At 37.2% G+C, this 21,403-nt stretch overlaps 1 protein-coding gene across 1 annotated transcript; it reads right to left on the bottom strand.

The window, feature by feature from the left end:
• Nucleotides 1-7,619: 7,619 nt before the first annotated feature.
• On the bottom strand, nucleotides 7,620-19,089 carry si:dkey-126h10.1 (vesicular inhibitory amino acid transporter). The gene is made up of 4 exons (XM_051645732.1): nucleotides 18,820-19,089; nucleotides 12,836-13,338; nucleotides 11,003-11,225; nucleotides 7,620-8,051 (listed from the first exon to the last, which is right to left on the bottom strand). The coding sequence occupies exons 1-4, from the start codon at nucleotides 19,087-19,089 to the stop codon at nucleotides 7,620-7,622; spliced, it is 1,428 nt and encodes a 475-aa protein (XP_051501692.1).
• Nucleotides 19,090-21,403: the final 2,314 nt, after the last annotated feature.

Raw genomic sequence — 21,403 nt, 5'->3', positions numbered from 1 at the left:
CACACAGACCTGGTTCAGTCCCAGTAGCGCTAGCCCGGATCTGCAGTGATAATGTTATTCTAATTAGAAAGAACACATAGCAACAGCTCCTATCTTAGTGTAGATTTGTACTAACCGTAATATAGTAATTCAGACTCATAGGAAGGTTGTTTGATTTAAGCCAATTCATAGGAAACAGATGAACATAAAGCAGGAGTCCTCAACGTTTTTCAGACACTGGACCCCTTGGTGAATCACAGACTCCCGTTACAAATTGTACAAAATTGAGTGTTGCATTTAAACCTGGCCTATAATAAAGTGGATAGTAGCATATTAATGTTAAATTGCAAAGCCTCTGAAATATTAATTATTAATCAACAGTCATGCATACATTTACACTTGTACATTTACAATGAAGAATAAAATAGCTTCAGTTACAGTTTACTGTAATTTTTATCAGAATATTTTATTGTTGTGTAAATATTGTAACTTGTTAAGACAATATTTTTAAAAAATTCTCTGATGTTTTTTTTTAAGATGAAACGGTAATTATCGGACCCCCTTCAATACCACCGTGGGCCCCCTAGGGATCATGGACCCCCTGTTGAAGACCCCTTGTGAAACCATTAAGCAAGATCAAGATAAAATCTTTAAAGTTGACTGGGGCTAGTCACATTTTTACTCCAATTATTTCACATGGTAGGTTTATTACTACGGAGCCCCTTAGAGGACAGGGCAGAATTTTTTTTAAATAGTTTTGCGTGCCCTCGCAATAATGTTTAAGTTCCTTCGCAATAAGTTTTGCATGCCCTCACAATAGTTTTGCATGTCCTTGCAATAAGTTTTGCATTTCTTCGCAATAACTTTTGCATGCCCTCGCAATGAGTTTTATGTGCCCTCACAATAGTTTTGCATTCCCTCGCAATAAGTTTTGCGTTCCTTCACAATGTGTTTTGCGTGCCCTCACAATGAGTTTTGTGTTCCCTCGCAATGAGTTTTGCATTCCTTCGCAATAAGATTTGTGTGCCATTGCAAGGAGTTTTGCGTGTCCTTGCAATAGTTTTGCGTTCCTTCATAATAAGTTTTGTGTTCCTTCACAAGAAGTTTTGCGTGCCATCGCAATAAGTTTTGTGTGCCCTTATAATAGTTTTGCATGCCCTCACAATAGTTTTGCGTTCCCTCGAAATGAGTTTTGCCTTCCTTCGCAATAAGTTTTGCATGCCCTCGCAAGGAGTTTTGCGTGTCCTCGCAATAGTTTGTGTTCCCTTGCAATTAGTTTTGCATTCCCTCACAAAATGTTTTGCGTGCACTCGCTGTCAGACAATCAGTAAAAGACCCAAATGCGGAAAAAACGTAAAAACAGTTTATCGGTGACAGTGACAGATGAAGGCAATGAAGCAACACACAACCACTGTGGAAGAGCCAGCACAGAATGCAGAGTGATGGTCCAGATGGATGGTGAGTGATGGTCCAGAATGTGGGGCAACTCCACAGAGCGAACGGATGGTATGGTGGCTGGTAAAGGCACAGGCAGAGCGGATTCCGAGGACACTGGGTCCCAGTTTATGAGAGGGAAGTTGTAGAGGAATATAATTGGAGGATAACCAAACCTTCTTTCCACAGATGTAAACTGGGGGCTTGGTTTGGTGCCGGTCCTCCAAGGCTTTATTGTGCACACCAGTCCTAAGTTTTCCCTGCCATTTCTCCAGTTACGTCGGCATCTTTGGATAAATGCATGGGTGGAGGGATTGACAGCATCGGGCTCCTGAGCTGGGAATAATGGTGGCTGGTAACCAAGGCAACACAGGAAGGGAGATAACCCCGTAGACAACACCAGTAGGGAATTATGGGCATACTCGACCCAGGCCAAGTTAGTACTCCCAAGAAGGCCACCAAAACCTCTGTCTAATCAAAGCCAGAGTACGAGACGCTCCAGGATGATACGCTACATTGGAGGACGTGTGATCGGACTCAATCTCCCAAGTCACTGTGGCAACCATCTGAGAAGGCAGTCTCAAAATATATCTTTAAATCTTTGAAATCTTTAAAATGACACCTGTTTTGTTAAGATAAAGCAAGTGGTTATTAATTTATTATGTAATTATTATATATTTTTTGTTTTCTGCAGGGACTGCCCTCCACTAGCTCAGTATGAACACATGTCAATGAATCCTCCTATCAATAAAAAAAAAAAAAAAAATACTCTATTTATATTTAAAAATATGTAAAAACAAACAAACAAACAAAAAAAAAACAACCTGTCATAATTACTAAAAAAAAAAATTTGATAAAAAGATCTAATGCAATATCTTGTGATAATATACACCGATCAGCCACAATATTAAAACCACCTGCCAAATATTGTCACGGTTCCCCCTTGTGCCTCCAAAACAGTGCCAACCCGCATCTCAGAATAGCATTCAGAGATGATATTCTTCTCACCACAATTGTACAGAGGGATTGTCTGAGTTACCGTAGACTTTTTCAGTTCGAACCAGTCTGGCCATTCTCTGTTGACCTCTCACATCAACAAGGCGTTTCCATCCACAGAACTGCCACTCACTGGATGTTTTTTGTTTTTGGCACCATTCTGAGTAAATTCTAGAGACTGTTGTGTATGAAAATCCCAGGTGATCAGCAGTTACAGAAATACTCAAACCAGCCTGTCTGGCACCAACAATCATGCCACGGTCCAAATCACTGAGATCAAATTTTTTCCCCATTCTGATGGTTAATGTGAACATTAACTGAAGCTCCTGACCCGTATCTGCAGATTGTATGCACTGCACTGCTTCCACACGACTGGCTGATTAGATAATCGCATGGATGATTGTTGGTGCCAGACGGGCTGATTTGAGTATTTCTGTAACTGCTGATCTTCGAACTGACAAAGTCTACGGTAACTCAGATATCTGTTCTATACAATTGTGGTGAGAAGAATAGCATCTCAGAATGCTATTCTGAATTGAGGGTTGGTGCTGTTTTGGCGGCACGAGTGGGACCTACACAATAATAGGCAGGTAATTTTAATGTTGTGGCTGATCAGTGAATGCAATATGAGAGCTTTATAAACAATCTTAGTGGGACAGTCATTTTTGATCAGGAACACAATATGTGTTAGCACAAAACAAAGACAGCACAATGGTTAAAGGGGTCATGACATGAGGAATCAAATTTCCTTGATCTTTTGACATATAAGGGATCATTCTACTGTACATTCTAAAAACATACTGCAAGTTTCAGAACTCAAAACTTCCTCCTCACTGCAAAAAGAGCATTTGTTGAAACCAAGCTGCCAAAACGACTCATTCTCTACTTCCTCCACATTGTGATGTCACACTGTTGTTGACATTTGCATCTGACCGCCTCCACAACAACACATCAATGCCAAATTTACCTCATCACTTCCATAGCCCGCCCAGTAGCAGTGAGAAGTGAGATGGCAAGTAGAGAGAGCAGGTCAGTCAAAAGCAGAGAGCCAATGAGAACAGTGGGCGTGTACTGTCAAGTCTTAAAGGAGAAGCAGCACCAAAACCAAGCATTTCTGACAGAGGGTCAGAATGAGGGTGGGAAATGATCATGATAAAAAAAAACAAAAAAAAAAAAAAAACATTTGCACTGTACATAACAGATTTGTATTTACACTGTACATAACATATTGTATTAGATTTGCACTACCCATGTGTATGTATGTGTGTATGTGTGTGTCTGTACATATGTGTATAATTATTTTTTTATTTTTTATAATTATCTATATCTTGCTGCTGTTTTTGTATTATTTTTGTATTGTTGTACACTGGAAGCTCCTGTTACCAAGACAAATTCCTTGTATGTGTGAGCATACTTGGCAATAAAGCTCATTCTGATTCTGATTCTGATTTTACAAATATATAACTGTTTTTTGTGAAAAATACTTTGCTAATATTATAAGTGAACCTCAAAGAACATTATAAAAGAACATGTCATGACCCCTTTATAGTCTTTCAGACTCGAGTTATACAAATGGAGGAATCTCCTGACCTCCTCACACACACACTCTTGATGTGCACATCCACTGTTATTTCCACCTTTGTCTCAAGTTGTTCACCGGCATTTACTGTATGTTGTCTTCTTCTTGCACTTCTGTGTGAAAGCACATATATACCACTATAAAATTTGTGTGCTATAATCTAGTTGTCAACCAATATGGGTTTTGTAATGGCTGATGCCGATATCCAGAAAGCAGGGTGGCCGATACAATGCTGATATGTCACACAATTTAATACAGTAAATAACATAAACACAAAATTGCAAAAAAATTAATAAACTCTTATTTAGCACTACATTTCCTCAATATCACTCAAAACTTTAAATAAATAAAAATAATATTGTATTTTAAATGGTAGATAGCAGTTTCTTCAGATTTCTGTTTAGTCATCAAATTTTAGTAATTTATTTGCACATTTGCACAGAAATTGTTAATATATTAGGAAGAAGGAAATAACAGTACACACAGTAGTCCAGCAACCATGTATGGCATGTGTGCATTAACAATCGCATTTTCTAAAAAAAATACCAAATCAAACCAATTGTACATACAGTGCATAGTGAATAAGACGCTTTTACTTTGAAGTTGCACTCACGCGCTTGTGCGAATCCAGCGCGAGCAGTACACTCCTGACAGTTTAAATGGCCTGGATCGCCTGCTTGGATTGTCACAGGTTAGACCGTCATGATTTATGAATCAGAGGAACTTTTGATCCTGATCCTGAAGTTTTTGATTCTGGCTGATTGAATACGTGCTTCAGAGGAAGATATTAGATGAGCTCCCGATGGTAAGAAAAGGCTGGATTTTCGTGAGGTTCATGAATTACATCTGTTTGAACGAGATATCTGCATATTTGCATACAGTATATAATAGAAGTATGATATTTGCCTTTTTAGTTAAAAGTGACAGGGAACTGTTGAAAAGAGGCTGATAGAATACGTGCTTTAGGGGTAAATAAATGAGCGCTCCACAGGACGCTGGATCTGCTGAAGTTGTGTGAGGCTGGGTTATTATATCTGTTTAAACGAGATATGCGCATATTTGCAGACGGTATATGATATTAGATTTATAGATATTTGCCTTTTTATCATTAGACAAGAAAGTTAAAAGTTACAGGGAACCGTTGAGGAGAGAGAGAGGGAGAATGAATCAGGCGAGCACTTTAACATTATGAGCTCATACTTGTGTGTCACGGCTCTGATATTCGGACCATTTAAATGAGACTGTTGCACCAGTCTATTATTTTAGTAGCACCATGGCACGTAACAACAAAACGGACTGTGATTGCTCATTTACATGTCTCAGATGCTTCACGTGCAAGGAGGTGATTCTCGGTGCCCTCGCGTCCTTAAGAAACAAATTGGCCAAATGGGAAAATTTATCCGCCTGTGCCGATAATTAAAAAATGCAGAATATCTGCCGATTTATCATCCTCGGCGATATATCGGTCAACCACTACTATAATTAAAGTCTTCAGAAGCCATATGATAGATCTGTGTGAGGAACAGACCCACATTCAATTTTTTATTTAATGGTCTTCGTCTCCAACTGCCGTAAAACACTCAAGAATTGCTGCCTCATGAAGTGTTATGACAGTTTTTACATCAGTGATGACAAATGCTCATTGGCTCTCTTGTGTCTCGTGACCGAATACAGCATACCATATTCTTTGTGATGTATTTGTTTGAATGAGATATGACAGCACTTTCACAGAATGGATGAGGAAAAGATTTTCAGTGAGTAACTACTTAAATTCCCTCACACAAATCTCTTGCATGCCATCAGAGAGAACTTTAAATGCAGCATGCTGTCATTTGTACTACTTTTGTACTGCTTTTTGCCATTTTTCGGAATTAATTACATTGATTATATTTATCTGCCTTTACTTTTTTATATTGTTGAGAAATGGTTAGGGTTAGGAGTAAGGGATTAGCGGCTCAAAATTGTATATTAGGTCTGTCAATTTAACATATTAATTCAGTGCGATTAATTATATTTTTTTTAAAAATTACGCAGTTAATCAAATCCCTGGACCATGGGAATTTTTCTACCATAGGCGCAATTCAAGCTTGATGTAGCAACTTCATGTTTGTGCGAGTCCCAGTCAGCAGGGGGCAATAAGCACAACTGCAGCCATACAGACAACAAACACACTTACTGACAGCAGACACACAAGATGAGGATGCATTCTTGCATTCAAACACCCAATGCAGGAGTCTCGAGACTTTTCTAAGTTTCAAACTACATTTAACTTGACACAGCATCCTAAAAACACTGTGTTTATGATGCAACGCAACTAGGGATGTCCCGATACCAATACTGGTACTCATACTTGTAAAACTCCTCCGATACCAAAAACCAATACGAGGCACATACAGTCTACATATTAATTTAATTGAATAGCAGCCTTTTGCGGTTTAATAATCACATTGGGTCACGTAGCAAACCTGCTTTTCCTGAAGTGTGAAGCTAACATCAGAAACACACAGAAACTGAAAGGGCTTCAAAATAAAAGCTTCCACCAAAATAAAAGCTCAATTTAGTTGTAAAAAAAGTATGACAGAAATACTGTATATTACTACTGTTTATAGTTATGTTATATTAACTGTATTACTACTAATAATAATTATAAATAAATAATAATTATCTTATATTTAAGCAATATTTCATATCTGTGATGCTCCGTTGTGCAGAACTTTATTTGACAAAAATAACTCCAATGTTGTATTTTGGATTGTGCTGTGAGGTTCTGTATAAAATCACTTCATTTGATAAAAATAATTCAATATCGTGCAGAAAAAGAATTGTTCTATTTTCATTTGATTAAAGTTTGAATTTATTAATTTATTTTAACCCTATTTTAAAGATCAAATTGAAATAAACTGTTGATATGGAATTCAGAAAAAAAAAAATGTATTGTTTTATTTTCTGAATTATTATATTATGTTTACAATTATTTAAATATAACTATTACTTCATTATATAATGAATTATTTTCATTTGGGGGCCTTTCTCGAAAAATATTATTGATATCAACAAATATTATATTATTGAGATTAATTGCAATTAATTTGAGTAATTAAATGGCATAGGATGTAATTCATTTGATTGACAGCACTCTCTCTCTCTCTCTCTCTCTCTCTCTATATATATATATAATAGTAAATTGTAAATCAAAATCAGATCCCTTAATGGTATTTTCATCATGTTAATCATGTAGAGAGAGAAACCGCCAGACAAACAGAGTCAGTTATGAAAACTACTGTAAGCTTATCATTTCATTGCCTATTAGTTGATAGCAGTATGTTTATGATTTTTTGTTTTCCATTGTTAACTGACTGTCAAAAGTTATTTACTGTGCTACAAATAGAGAGGATGAGGGAATAATAACACTGTAGAACAGGATATTGTGTGCTGTTAATGCATGATTAGGCTGGTAAGTGCCTGAGCAAAGAACATTGTGAATTATGACAACAACACTCAAAGCAAGATAACATTTCACAGTCTGATTTGAGAAAGGAAGCAAAGCAGAATCATTAACCTCCAGATACAACTCTATTTAACTTTATTAACAACAAAACATCAGGCCACAGTTACAGACAGACAGACAGATCTATCTGTCTTTCTCAAATGCTTTTATAATTCCTTTAATGGAACATATAACTCCTGAGATGCTGCAAAAACACCCAAGAAATAATATGAACAGGTCCAGAAGTTTCCGGCTTATGTCCAACTGAGTCCATTTGAGTTGCAGGTGGAAGAGGGCTGGCAGCACAAGTGACATGACCGCTCCGGTCACACTGCCCGTCAGGCCCATGAGGAGGGAAAAACGAGGCACGTACAGCGCCATGATGAGGGTGAGGATAAGGAGAGACCCACGCACGAGCAGTGTCTGCCGTCCTGCAGATGACTCAAGCTTCAGGACGCCAGTCTGCAGTATCTCTGCTGCGGCGTAGAACGGCAGCGGGTACGAGAGCATAGCCTTCGCCAGCAGACACAGATTCACCACCATACGTAAAGCAGTGGGCAGGTTATCTGTTATCACCTGAGAGGAATGATAAAATTGACTGTATTCAAAGTCCCCTTTATACAAAACAAAATTGTACTAGGATAACATGTTCATCTATGACTGCACTGGACATCAATTTTCTAGAAATTTTCATCAGAATTCTGTGGCGAAATCATTGTAATGCATAGCCTTGAATTGCTTATTGCTTTGGTTTGTAACAGCGGTAAATGTAGCCTATATTTAGATCTATTTTATACAACAATTGGTTCAAGTCATTGAATCTGATTGGACAAGAGGCATTCCAAAAGTACTGGTATACAGTCCAACATCACTGGGATGCATCATTCAGGAAATTGCGTGCTCCACTTCATTTTAGAAAAGCAAGTAGGACACCCCAAATACAGTCTTTGAATGCAACCTTCTTTCACAGGAATTTTGGTGGATGCGTAAGGTCTATACTTCATCGGTACATATAACCCACCATGAACAAACATCATTTCTCTGAATAAATCGTGCTGATTTTTCCAAAGATGGTGATGTTCAAATGTATGTAATGTTAACTCCCAAGTGGAAGTGCCTCAGTAGACAGGTGTAAAATATTTTATATGTAAAATAACAATAATTATAATATATGATGTAAAACAATATCACAAAGTAAAATAAAAGTACAGACACAAAATCCAGTTTTTTTCTCTCCTAAGTTTACCTCAGAAATTCCCTTCTCATTCAGAGTGTTCGTGCTGGTTGAGAGCTAGCTGAGCTGGCATAGCAACCATGATACGTTCTGTTTCCGTTTTCCCCTGTATACCCTACAACGCTCATCTTGTTTATTTGAAGTTAAAAGGATAGTTCACCCAAAAATTTAAATTCAGTCATTGTTTACACACTCCTCTGTTGTTAGAACCATATATGACCCTATATTTCTTTTTCTTAACACAAAGGGAGAAATTGTGAAAGCAGTGTTGTGCTCAGTGATGACATACAATGAGTTTATGGTGACCACCTCTTCAAGCTTCAAAAGAACACAAAAGAATAATTCAGAAGTCTAATAAATTATTCAATGAGACTCATGATTGTTATGAAAGCATACGATGAGGTCTGGTGAGAAACAAACTGAAATCTAATGTATTATTTAGTGAAAATGTTCATTGACCGTTGATCTCCTGTGCACGTTCATGATAGGACACGAGAGCAACAGCTCACGCAGCCCCCTCACGACATTGGAGCGTTCAAGCAGAAACTCGTTTATCTAAAAACAGGTCCTCCACAGCGACAGTGACAACAGAACACAACACAGCTGCACACAAATCAGAGAACAGAACTTACTAAACATGTCTGAAGAGTTTGTAGTCGAAGAATTGATTAATTTCTATGCCCAGCCTGATTTTTCTGGTGCCAGTTCACAGACGGAGTTACCCACACAATGCTGAAAATAGATGCTGAAAATTGAAAACAAGCAATCGATAGAATGTACTGTCGCTTGTCACTGCTGGTTAGGACAAAAATAAGAAAACCTTTTATCGCATGTCGTTTGTCGTCAGGTTAAGACACGGTGTGACTGTGGCTGCCTGTATCCTCCTCTATGTTTCTGTTTGGTTTCTGTGCTCCATTCAAAAAATAAGGCTGGGCATAGAAATGCATCAATTCTTCGACTACAAACTCTTCAGATATGTTTAGTAAGTTCTGTTCTCTGTTTTGTGTGCAGCTGTGTTGTGTTCTGTTGTCACTATTGCTGTGGCGGTCTGCTTTTAGATAAACAAAATTAGTTTCTGCTTGAACGCTCCAATGTCGTGAGGGGGCTGCGTGAACTGTTGCTCTTGTGTCCTATCATGAACATGCACAGGAGATCAATTGTCAGTGAACAGTTTCACTAAATAATACATTCGATTTCAGTTTGTTTCTCACCAAACCTTATTGTATGCTTTCATAACAATCACGAGTCTCGTGGAATAATTTATTAGACTACTGAATTATACTTTTGTGCCCTTTTGAAGCTTGAAGAGGTGATCACCATTAACTGTCATTGTATGATTTTTAAAAAAAAGTTTAAAGTCATATATGGTTCTAACAACACAGGGGTGAGTAAACAATGACTGAATTTTCATTTTTGGGTGAACTAATCCTTTAATTAAAGTTGAGAATGCTCGGTATACTACTGCCTAGAGGATGCTTCTGACTTAGCCACAACCTTCTTAAAGAGACACAAATTTTGATTTCATTCACTGATTCGTTCAGTGCATATTTACTCCGGTAGGTGGCAACAAATGAGCGTCTTTTGTGCTAAGAGTAAGTCAATTATTGACTCAATTGATATGAGAGTCGTTCACCACCGAAACAAAGGAACTGAACAGGAACAATTTGTCCACTTAAAGGATTTGTTCAAAAACACTGATTCGTTTACAACAAAAATACCGCAAGATTAAAACCAGAGTATGAGAGCAGTTGTGCTTCATGCTTTGGCTTCTTTTGGAACTATTTTCACTGGCGGAGAAGAAATGCACAAACTAACTAGACAATTTTGTCTGAAACTTGAGTTATTTAATATTATTTACTTGTTTGTTGAACTGTTGTATAAAAGCAATATCACACTTACGATCATGCTATTGTCCTGCATATCAGAATGACTGAGTTTACATTGGCCCCAAGACGTATTTGGACACTTAAGATAACAAAATATCAAAGCAAATGGAATGTTTGGACATGTATGGACTTTTTTGTCATCATTCTAAAAAATATATGTATTTGTTTTAAAATTAGAATCCAAAGAAATGTTTGTGAAATGTTTTGCTTGAGCAGTGTGTTTGTGCTTTCTTTTTGCTTATATATATATATATATATATATATATATATATATACATTCAAAGTCCTGCTGTGTCCAAATACTTTTTGGTGTCAATTTATGTTGTAAAGCATAACCACCCCCCTCCCCCCCATTTGTATGTATTTGTAAACATCATGTTGGATCATGTTTTACAAGTGAAGTGTACCTCTTTTGTTTCCTCTCCCCATGTGAGAAAGGCCACTACAGAGAAGGCTGTCTTCAGTATACAGGCCAGAGCGTGAGTCCAATCCATCATGCTGCAGAAATCCTGCCTGTCCATCATGCTCTCCTCAAGAGTGGGTAGATAGATCTGTGAAGTGTAGCTGAAGATGATCACCCCCACTGCAACTTGGAATCCATCGAAGTCCACTGCGACTGCACTCAGCCCCCTATTGCCCGGTGTTCAATGTAACATTATTACAAAGTAATTTGTTACTGTAATATAAATACAGTGCATTACAGTCAAATAGTTCAAAATAGTAGTCTAATAGTATTCAAATAGTAGTCTAATGGATTATCTTAAATCTTACATTAAATCTTATTAATGTCATTAATTATCTTTAATTTTTGTAATCAGATTACTGACTTTCAATTACATCACTTGGGTCAAACATCTTTCTAAACTAATATTATTTACTACAGCAGTCAACTAATTACATATTTTAATCAAATTATTTATGTGACATGCCAATTAATTAATCAGATTGATTGCATATATCAATATTTGTTGACCCCCCCCCCCATTTTTTTTATTAAATTGGATATTTATATTATAATATATTAAATATAATAATAAAAAATAATATATATATATATATATATATATATATATATATATATATATATATATATATATATATATATATATAATAAAATAATAATAAATAATATAAATTATGAAAATAATGATTAATTCAGATATTTCAAAGACATTACATTATTGAGGCAGACGATTAAATAATTGATTTTACAAAACAACAAGTGGCTTTAGAAGTAAAAAAATAAAAAACAAAATAGATATATATATATTTCCATATCATTAAACATAAGGGAATTTATGCATGGTCAGGGGGCATGATTAATTGCACGAAACATTTTTACTCATCATTTTTAAATTAGTAAGCACACTAAATGAATGCGTTGAGATGTCAGCCCTATTGTTTACATATCACATTATAAAAAAGCATTTTTTATATGCATTACAATTTATAATGATTTTATAATATGTTCTGATGTAGACGTTGATCAGCTGAAGGCTCGCTTGGAAGTAGACAAAGGGGAAAAGGTCTGTTTCTGTTCTCCCCTTTCGCGGCTTCACCTGATTGTTTTGTGGATAGGACATCGTACTGTGACATGAATTGTGTACTTTGAGCAATGCTGTGAGGTAAAGAAACTTCCCATGCCATTGCAATGTTGTGCATTGGACAAACCTTTTCCAGGCCGTATCGGAGCATTCCACCAGCTGCATCCATGCACATCCAATTGCTTTAGAGTATGCCATCTGTGCGCTCTATCACTGAGCATGCACGGGCAGAACCTATTTCAGCTCGAGCAACGCATATCATTTTTGTTACTTTAAATTTAACAAAAATTTCACAAAAGGTGCGAACGTACTGATGGTGCAGATTTTACGCACAAGCTTATGCATACACATGGTTAGTGAATTTGACCCATTCTTTTGAATTCATTGAATAGAAACTAAAAGTTAGTAGGGGTTTTAGAAAGTAACTTAAAAGAAAAAAGTAAACTTTTTCATGTAGTAATGAATAATGTAATCTGATTACATTTATGCATTTGGCAGATGCTTTTATCCGAAGTGACTTACAGTGCCCCCCCCAGAGCAACCTGGAGTTAAGTGCCTTGCTCAAGGACACAATAGTGGTGGCTGTGGCAACCTTCTGCTTACCAGTTCTGCGCTATAGCCCACTACGCCACCACCGCTCTCATTACAAGTACAATTTCACAGCAGTAATTAGATTACTTTTTTGCAGCAACTTACCCAACATTACTTTGTGCCCACTGCGGTGACTGACAGAGGCAGTAGCCAATCACAATGAAGGTGATGAGGAACTGAGCCAATGAGCAGAAGAGGCTCAGGTGTGACACCACCCTCAGGTCGCGGATCACCATGCAGGGCACAAGGGTCAGAAAGGTGATGGTGGAGCAGGTCGCAGGGGTCAGAGAAAAGAAAAAAAGGCTGTGACACATCAGGTTGCTACTGATGACCAAGTAAAGGATGCAGGTCATCACCAGTTCCACCACCTGTGCAGCATTCACTACCTTCCCTCCGATGTAGGGGCAGATGTGCCTGCAGCAGGTGTTCGCGATGTCCTCGTAGGTGTGTCTCACGCGGACTGAATGCCCACTCTCGTCCTCCTCATACAGACAGGACACCAGGATCTTACCCGTGTAGCTGCAGATAACTGCTGCAAATACAAGCAGCAAAAGACCCATGTACCCACTCTGCAGCAGGGCATACGGCAGACCCAGCACAAAGATACCCTGCACAAACACACATACACAAAGATAAATCACAAAAAGTTTCACCCACCCAATGTCTAATTATCCTGTTGTTCCAAACACATATGACTTCACTGTTTGTCAAGTCAACATAATGAACCATAACTGAGACTTCCATTAAGTCTCCTGAGCTGTTTAAGAACAACCTCTGAGCAATATTCTGTTCCTTTAGGCACATGCAGACAGTGTTGGTGCAAGTCTCACATTCAAATGAAGACAACTAGGAGAGATGTCACACACACACAGCTGTATGAAACACACTCACACCCATACAGCAGATATGAGTAATGGAATCACACCCTCTCACACACCCCTCCACTAATGAAGTCACAATCTGCTCTAAAGAGACGCTCAGTGACAGATATTTTTATCTTTGAATGTAATTGTTGGTAAATTGATTTGTGTTAGACAGTGAATAAAGATACAGCACCGCTTTCATTTCCGCATTGCTTTACATTCAGAGGCAGAGAAAGATATAATGCAGAGAGAGAGAGAGAGAGAGAGAGAGAGAGAGAGAGAGAGAGAGAGAGAAAAGACACACTCTTCAAGACTGATGGATGTGGGTAGCTCAGCAAGAAAAGACGCTGACTACCACACCTGGAGTCGCAAGTTTGAATCCAGGGCGTGATGAGATACTCCAGTCAGGCTTCCTAAGCAACCAATTGGCCCGGTTGCTATGGTGGGTAGAGTCACGTTGGGTTAACCTCCTCGTGGTCACTATAATGCGGTTTTCGCTCTCGGTGGGGCGCGTGGTGAGTTGTGCGTGAAGAATAGCGTGAGCCACCACACACGCTATGTCTCCATGGTAACGCGCTCAACAAGCCACATGATAAGATGCGTAGATTCACTGTCTCAGATGTGGAGGCAACTGAGATTCGTCCTCCGCCACCCGGATTGAGGCGAGTCACTACGCCACCACGAAGACAATTCCAAATTGGGGAGAAAAAAAAAGACTGATGGATGATTTGATCCAAGCCCTGCTGAAGAAAAAAGCTTAAACGAGATGATTTGCTGGTCTTAACTGGTCTCTCAGCCTGGTTTTAGAGGTGTTTGGGCACTTTTTAGCTCAAACCAGCTAAGATCAGGGGCCTCGTATATAAAACTTGGCATAGATTTCGTCATAAAAATGTGTATACACAAAAGTACACCAGAAGTTTACAAATCCTTTAACTAGAGATGCAACGATATATATATATAAAAATTGGGCCAATACCGAATTTGACAAAAATCCATAGGCTGATACTGGTATTTTGCCACTTACCTTATATTGCCATCAGATCACTGTTCACAAAAGCTTTTTCACTGTTCTAACAATAAAAATGTATTTAACATAGATTGGTTTTGTTGAACACATGACAGGCCGCAATTTCAAAGAGAGCCACTATAAAATATGAATAGAAGACAAAAAGTTAAAAAATTAACTTTATTTATTTTCTACAAAGGTATGAACACACCGTCAACGCTCAGCATCAAAATTCTGCAGCGCCACGGAGCGCAACTCGCATAGTTTTCCATTCAATTTGACCCAAATCATTATCAAAGGACAAAGATTATTTAATCTAGCCATCACTGGATGATATATTGTGTATATGTTTCATTCATAGAGCCTACACAATGTATTTTCAGTTACAAGTATGTCCTTTTTAAGGCTACATACAGAGAAATTGCATAATAAATGTCCCCATTTCTAATCGTTCAATTTGCGCAGTTTCACTGACCTGCAAACTCATCAACATCACTTTGTTAATTCTTGAAGAAGTACCAAAACTTTAGTAACTTTGGACTACCATCACTTGTACTGCTTCAGCTCACCCTGTGTGTGTGTGTGTGTGTGTGTGTGTGTGTGTGTGTGTGTGTGTGTGTAAATGTTATATTGCCCTCTTGTGGTCTCCAAACGCTTTTACGCCAGACTGTTAAACAGAGGCCAACTGAGTGTATTGGAAAGAATGCAAATTGGGCTTCTAATTTAAATCTCGGCTAATTTTAATATTTTAATAATTGAGACCGACATCATGAAGAAACGGTTGTTAAAAACAACAGTAGTAAAATGGCTCCCTCAACTGACAACTGTTATGAGCAACATGGCATAAAAATGGCAGTAAGCCTCAGTAATTTGCTGCAACTAAAATACTATGAGAAAGTGCAAAATGATTGACAGGAAGAAAGCGTCAGAGACCGCGGCCCATGGACACATTTTTGTTTGCTGTTTACAGAGTCTAGAGCTGTCAAAGACCAGTGAGATATCTCATGACACTTATTTCATTAATATCTTTCAGGGAGTAGGAACATTTTCTGCATACCTTTCCATGAAATTATTGCTTACAGCACCTTTAATGTTAAACTCTGTAATATCTGGAGTTCTGCATCTGTTAGCATCACCATTAATCTCAGTAGCAGCTGCTTGTCTGGAGCATGAGCCCTGGAAGTACACAACCTGCTTGCTAGCATCTTTGCTCATGGGCATGTTTTTGAGCCAATCAAATGCTAATCACTCTTAAGCCACAAAAAAGTAACGTAATGACAAAGATGTCTGGCTGATGACACCATGCTGTATCAAACCCTTCACTAGCAACTATCCTGGGCTGTGACGTCAAAGGCAGTTTACTTCACAGAAAATCAATTACTGGCAAAACATCTAATATAATGTTTTTTTTTTTTTTTTTTTTTGGTGATTTATATATTACTTCCAAAAAAACAAAACAAAAAAAGGATTAAGGTATTAATGGATTTGTCTGAATAAATTACTACTTTTGAATGTCTGTCAATGGAGAAACAAGCTCGCTAAGATTTGAAACAGAGACAGATGTGCTTGAGATGGATGAAGAGAAAGAGACACATTGCACTATAAAGTAAAGCAGAAGGATGAATTAAACAAGAGATAATGAGCTGTGTGATCATTAACGCAGCTCTAAATATTAGTGTCAGCCTCAAATGGGAATGAACAGATGAGGTAATGGGGTGTCATTCATATAAACAAGGATTTATGCAGCTATAAACTAAACAAGGGAAATTTAAACACACACAAACACAAGCATATCTATTTGAATAATATTGGCTATTGATCTTTTATTGAATGTTTTAATTTAAATGCATGCACAGTGCAAATTACAGGGGGTCTGACCAGGGGCGTAGATCCCCCCAATAATCAAAACAAGCAAGTACAACCCCCCCAATATTTATAACATAATCAATGGAAACATGTAAATTCTTCACACTGTAACACCCCCAATGTTCAAGCCAAATCTACACCCTTGGGTCTGACCCCTCTAAATAAGGATTTGATCCTTTAACTTAATTTTACTAAACAGTTTTCACTCCACATATTACACCAGGGTTGTGGACTTGAGTCGCTTGACTTGGATTTGATACATGTGTGACTCGAATCCTTTGATTATGTCGAGTGCAAGACTTAAAGAAGACTTGCGACTTGACTTGGACTCGAGCCCTCTGACTTGGAAAGACTTTATACCTTCTAAAACCAAAGATCAGAGTGGTACATTTAAAAATGTGCAGCGAATCAACGATTCATTTCCCCAGTATACAATTCTTTTGATATTTAAATCTGCATTTCCACTCTCCACATTCAACAAATCAGAGAACCAACCAATCAACTTCCACGAGAGTAGGACCAAGTTTGAAGATTGCACATTCAAGGATGTCACCAAATGATGCCAAAGGTAATTTCATTTGAATATAAAGAATACAATGTCGAAGGCAACAAAAGGATTGCAACGTGTGAAACCTGTGGTTTAAAAATAACAGATGCTTTATCAACAACGTCCAATTTTATGAGACATCTGAAAACCCACAGACAGAGGTTAGTTGAGACTGTTAACTGTTACACATCAGTTATGGTTCAGTTGCATTTAACTTATAGCACTTGCTGGGTTAGCTAGCTAGCTGCTTCATTCCACAGAGCTCATTATTTTGCATGCCTCATTGCTGAAACCAGCTAAAAGATGCACTGTGGACCAACGGTTGCCACCCTTCCTGTAAAATATGCGATTTGTCCCGTATTTAAGCTGGTCAGATGGTGTCAAGGCGAAATCGTTCCAGATCGTTAATTTAACATTAAGAAAGAAATTTTGCCTACGGTGGTAAGGTGTCATATGAAAAGTCCACACATTGTGCTAAAAAATATGCTAATACTATGGAGGGTGTAATTACAATAGTAATTAATACCCGGACACTAATCTGGGCAAAGAGCACTAATAACTTGTTGATGCTTAATGTTGAGGACTTGGACTTGCCTGTCTTGACATAGGACTTGACCTGAGACTTGAATGCAAAGACTTGAGACTTACTTGTGACTTGCAAAACAATGACATTGTCCCACCTCTGTATTACACAAATACAATTTTCCACAAATGCATTTTCAAACAATGTTTCAGTAAACTTAAAGTTATCACAAGTTAGGATAATACTTTACATTAGCTTTGTTTATAAAGTGGTTCATTAATGACTAATAATTCATTTATAAATGCAATATGACTAAGTTATGTAGTTATAATAACATGCATAAAATGGTGATGACACAAGTGGTTTAAGACATTACAGTAATGAATACAATATCTCCTTTAAATCTTCCAATAAAATATTTTGCTGCATTGTGACAAATAATAAATTATGGCAGTTTATGGTTTGATTTGAAATATGAATGAATAAGTGTGTTTATTGAGCATTTATGACATGTGATTTAAAGAAGTTTACTATTTGCAAATATTGTTATGCATACTGCATATCAATGATTTATAATGGATTTGTAGCAGAATTTTTAGTCTTAACTGATCCCCTTTATAAACCCTTAAGAAAGTGAAAATTAATGTAAAGTGTTACCCAAGTTTTAACTTAATGAATAGTTAAACACAAGTCATGTCCGCATGATGAGGTAACCATAAAAAACTGTAGACCACAAAAGCTTTCAGATGGTACATTTACTATACATACAATACATAAAGTATTTGGACACTTAAGTCCCACTTAAATATTTCTAAATGTCATTGATTTAGATAAAATATGAAAGTCTTCAAGTTTTTCTCACAACTAACTTCACTTTACTTAGTCAACTTTTGCAATGACTTTTTACCAACTGGTGTCAAGGTGATTTTTAGTGGAAGTCCGTTTGTGAAAAAAAAAAAAAAAAAAAAAAAAAAAAAAAAATATATATATATATATATATATATATATATATATATATATATATATATATATATATATATATATATAAAAGTGTGTTTGCATCTTTCTTCAAATGAAATTGCAAGTGGTTTGATATTTTGTAATGCAACGACAAAACAAAGACAGTTTTAAGTGTGGCATAAGGGTCCACATTTTTATTACTGTGTTAATGCACTGTCCTGTACTTTTTTAAAATCTTAGCATTGCATTTTTGCCTTCTCTACATTTTCAAAATATGCTTATACAAATATGAAGCACATGTGTGATGTAGGTGTGTGTGCTCACCTGTATGGCATTAGTGATGTTCCAACCCGCCTCCCAAGTTGTGATTTTTGATTGTGTGCTGGAAGCGGCATCCTCACAAGAAACATCTGAGCGCAATACGGCCGGACTCTCTAGACAGGACACCTGAGAGTCACACCTGCCTTCTCCATACACCTGACCCAGCTCGTCCCTCAGAACCAAACCCTGGTTCTCCTCAGCCCCTGCATGGAAGAGCTTCATCCAGACCTCCTCTGCATGGGTCTTCACCCAGGAAAGCTGCAAATGTGACATGCCTCAGTCAATGGATGTGGAGAAAGTGCACAGATATAGAGGCAACTGCTTGACTTTCACACTTTTACTTGATATAAAATGGCATGATCTTCTAAAACGCAACTGAAGTCCATCAGTAAAGCATCGTACTGTCTAGGTGTCAATCTGAGCACTCTCAATGCATAATGGAGATTCGGGCTATCACACCTGTGAGTAGAAATTGGCTGTGCGTCCATTTTAAATTGGGCAACAGCAAAGCAAAAGTGTGGAGGACTGACAGGCCAATGAACTGTAACTTTATAATCAATATACTTTTTCTTCTATAGATGTTTGTTTGGAAAATGTGTTGCTCAGTTTTGTCAAAAAGAAGACAGTTTTCTTCTGGTGAATATACAGACGAGCCGTCCCCACTAGATCTGTGAGTCTGACACTAGGGGGTGCAGAGGATGTCTCACTAGAACAACAGTATTCAGCTCTTAGCTCTGAAACCTATCGAGACTTCTAGTAAAGAAATACATCAACAATAAAATTTCAACGATATGTGTTTTTTTGATTTAACACAGTTATCATGAATCATCAAAACATGAGAATCTCAGCAATCACTAATATCATAACTTTGTGAAAACATGAAAAGGGGAGACTGGGCTTGGTTATCACTTTTCTTACTTGGGTGAGTATTTCTGAGGGTTATTCTTGAAAGTCAATGGGTCTGTTCCAAAACCTAGTGAGCTGCCTTCGGAAGAAGCATTTCAAGACATTGCTTCTTCACACGAAGGCTGCTCCATAAGGTAGGTACAGTCCCTTAATTATGCTGCCTTTTAAGATACATCTTTTTGTCCAAATTCTAAGGCAGCACTGAATGTATCCTTCCCTGTGTACTGTGGGTTATCCCAGAATGCACTGTGATTAGCTTGGTGGAAAAATAAATCCAAGATGGCAAGAGCCATCCGTTCAACACTGAAAAGTGTCAATAAAAAATAGTTTAAAATAATAGAAAACTGATTATTTTACCCAAACTGTGTGTGCTATGCAAGTAAGAGTATCGCATAACTCCTCTAGCGTCATATCAAAAACCATTTCAATGTATAATCACATGCAGGATATGGATTATAGATATCTACATTTAAATTTTCACTTGTTAAAATGCTCATTCTTAATACTGGCAACAGAATTACTACTAGTGAAAATGCAAATTCTTGAAATCATTAAATACATGTGCACTGTAGTAAAAAAAAAATTTCTTGATATCAAAAATATAATTTCAACTAGTTATAAACATAATTTATGTTATCTTTAACTGCATTTTCACTAGAAGATTTCACAATGACCTGTCATTCACTCCTATTCAAAACACAATTACAGAGAATTTAATTAATTTCTTACTAGTTGAAATTCCAATTGCACATATGCACTTCTTATTAAAAATGATAATATTTTGTATCAATAATTACATTGTTACTAGTAAAAATATCCATTTCTAATATAAAAATTTTGTGACAACTAATAAAAATGCTCATTTTTACTTAAAGGAATAGTTCACCCAAAAATGAAAATCCTCTCATTATTCACTTACGCTGATGCCATCCCAGATGTGTATGGCTGTCTTTATTCAGCAGAACACAGATGAAGATTTTTAGAAGAAGATTCTCTGTCAGGTCCTTATAATGGAAGTATATGGGTGCCAGCACTTTGACGGTCCAAAAGTCATATATAGGCAGCATAAAAGTAATCCACATGACTCCAGTCGATCAATGATTGTCTTCTGAAGCAAATCGATAGGTTTATGTAAAAATTTGTCAATAATTAAAATGTTATCAACTTACTTAAATTAACTTAAAAGCGCTTACTGCCAGCAGCTGATGCGAAGCATGACGTAAGTGCGTTGCGAGTTCACGCGAAAATTCGGAAGCGCTTATTTACAACAGAACGTCATGCGAGAGTTCAGCCATTTCAAACCGCATCAGAGCCCTGGATGGAAGCACCAATTTAAAGTTAAAAACATTTTAATTAACAACTTGTTTCTACATAAACAAATCAAAGACATTCATTGATTGACTGTCATGTGGATTACTTTTATGCTGCCTAAATATGGCTTTTGGTCCATCAAAGTGCTGCCACCTGTGTACTTCCATTATAAGGACCTGACAGAGCTCTGTTTTCTTCTAAAAATCTTCATTTGATGTTCTGCTGAAGAAAGACAGTCAGAAACATCTGGGATAGCATCAGGGTAAGTGAATTATGAGAGAACTTTCATTTTTGGGTGAACTTTTCCTTTAACATTTTAGATTTAGTACTTCAGGTATCTGGAAATGGATTTCAGAAATCAATAAATTAA

Source organism: Myxocyprinus asiaticus, chromosome 19, assembly GCF_019703515.2.
Source record: "Myxocyprinus asiaticus isolate MX2 ecotype Aquarium Trade chromosome 19, UBuf_Myxa_2, whole genome shotgun sequence".
NCBI lineage: Eukaryota > Metazoa > Chordata > Actinopteri > Cypriniformes > Catostomidae > Myxocyprinus > Myxocyprinus asiaticus.
Note: the sequence above shows the minus strand (reverse complement) of the source record. Positions and strands in the feature narration are given on the sequence as shown.

Bases quoted from the DNA above. Each gene is read 5' to 3' on its own strand.
- si:dkey-126h10.1 (XM_051645732.1), bottom strand. From the start codon at position 19,089: ATGTCACATTTGCAGCTTTCCTGGGTGAAGACCCATGCAGAGGAGGTC. The intron at 11,226-12,835 runs GTAAGTTGCTGC...ACCGGGCAATAG, and splicing joins TGGGCACAAAGTAATGTTGG to GGGGCTGAGTGCAGTCGCAG. The intron at 8,052-11,002 runs GTACACTTCACT...CATTCCTCTCAG, and splicing joins GGGGAGAGGAAACAAAAGAG to GTGATAACAGATAACCTGCC.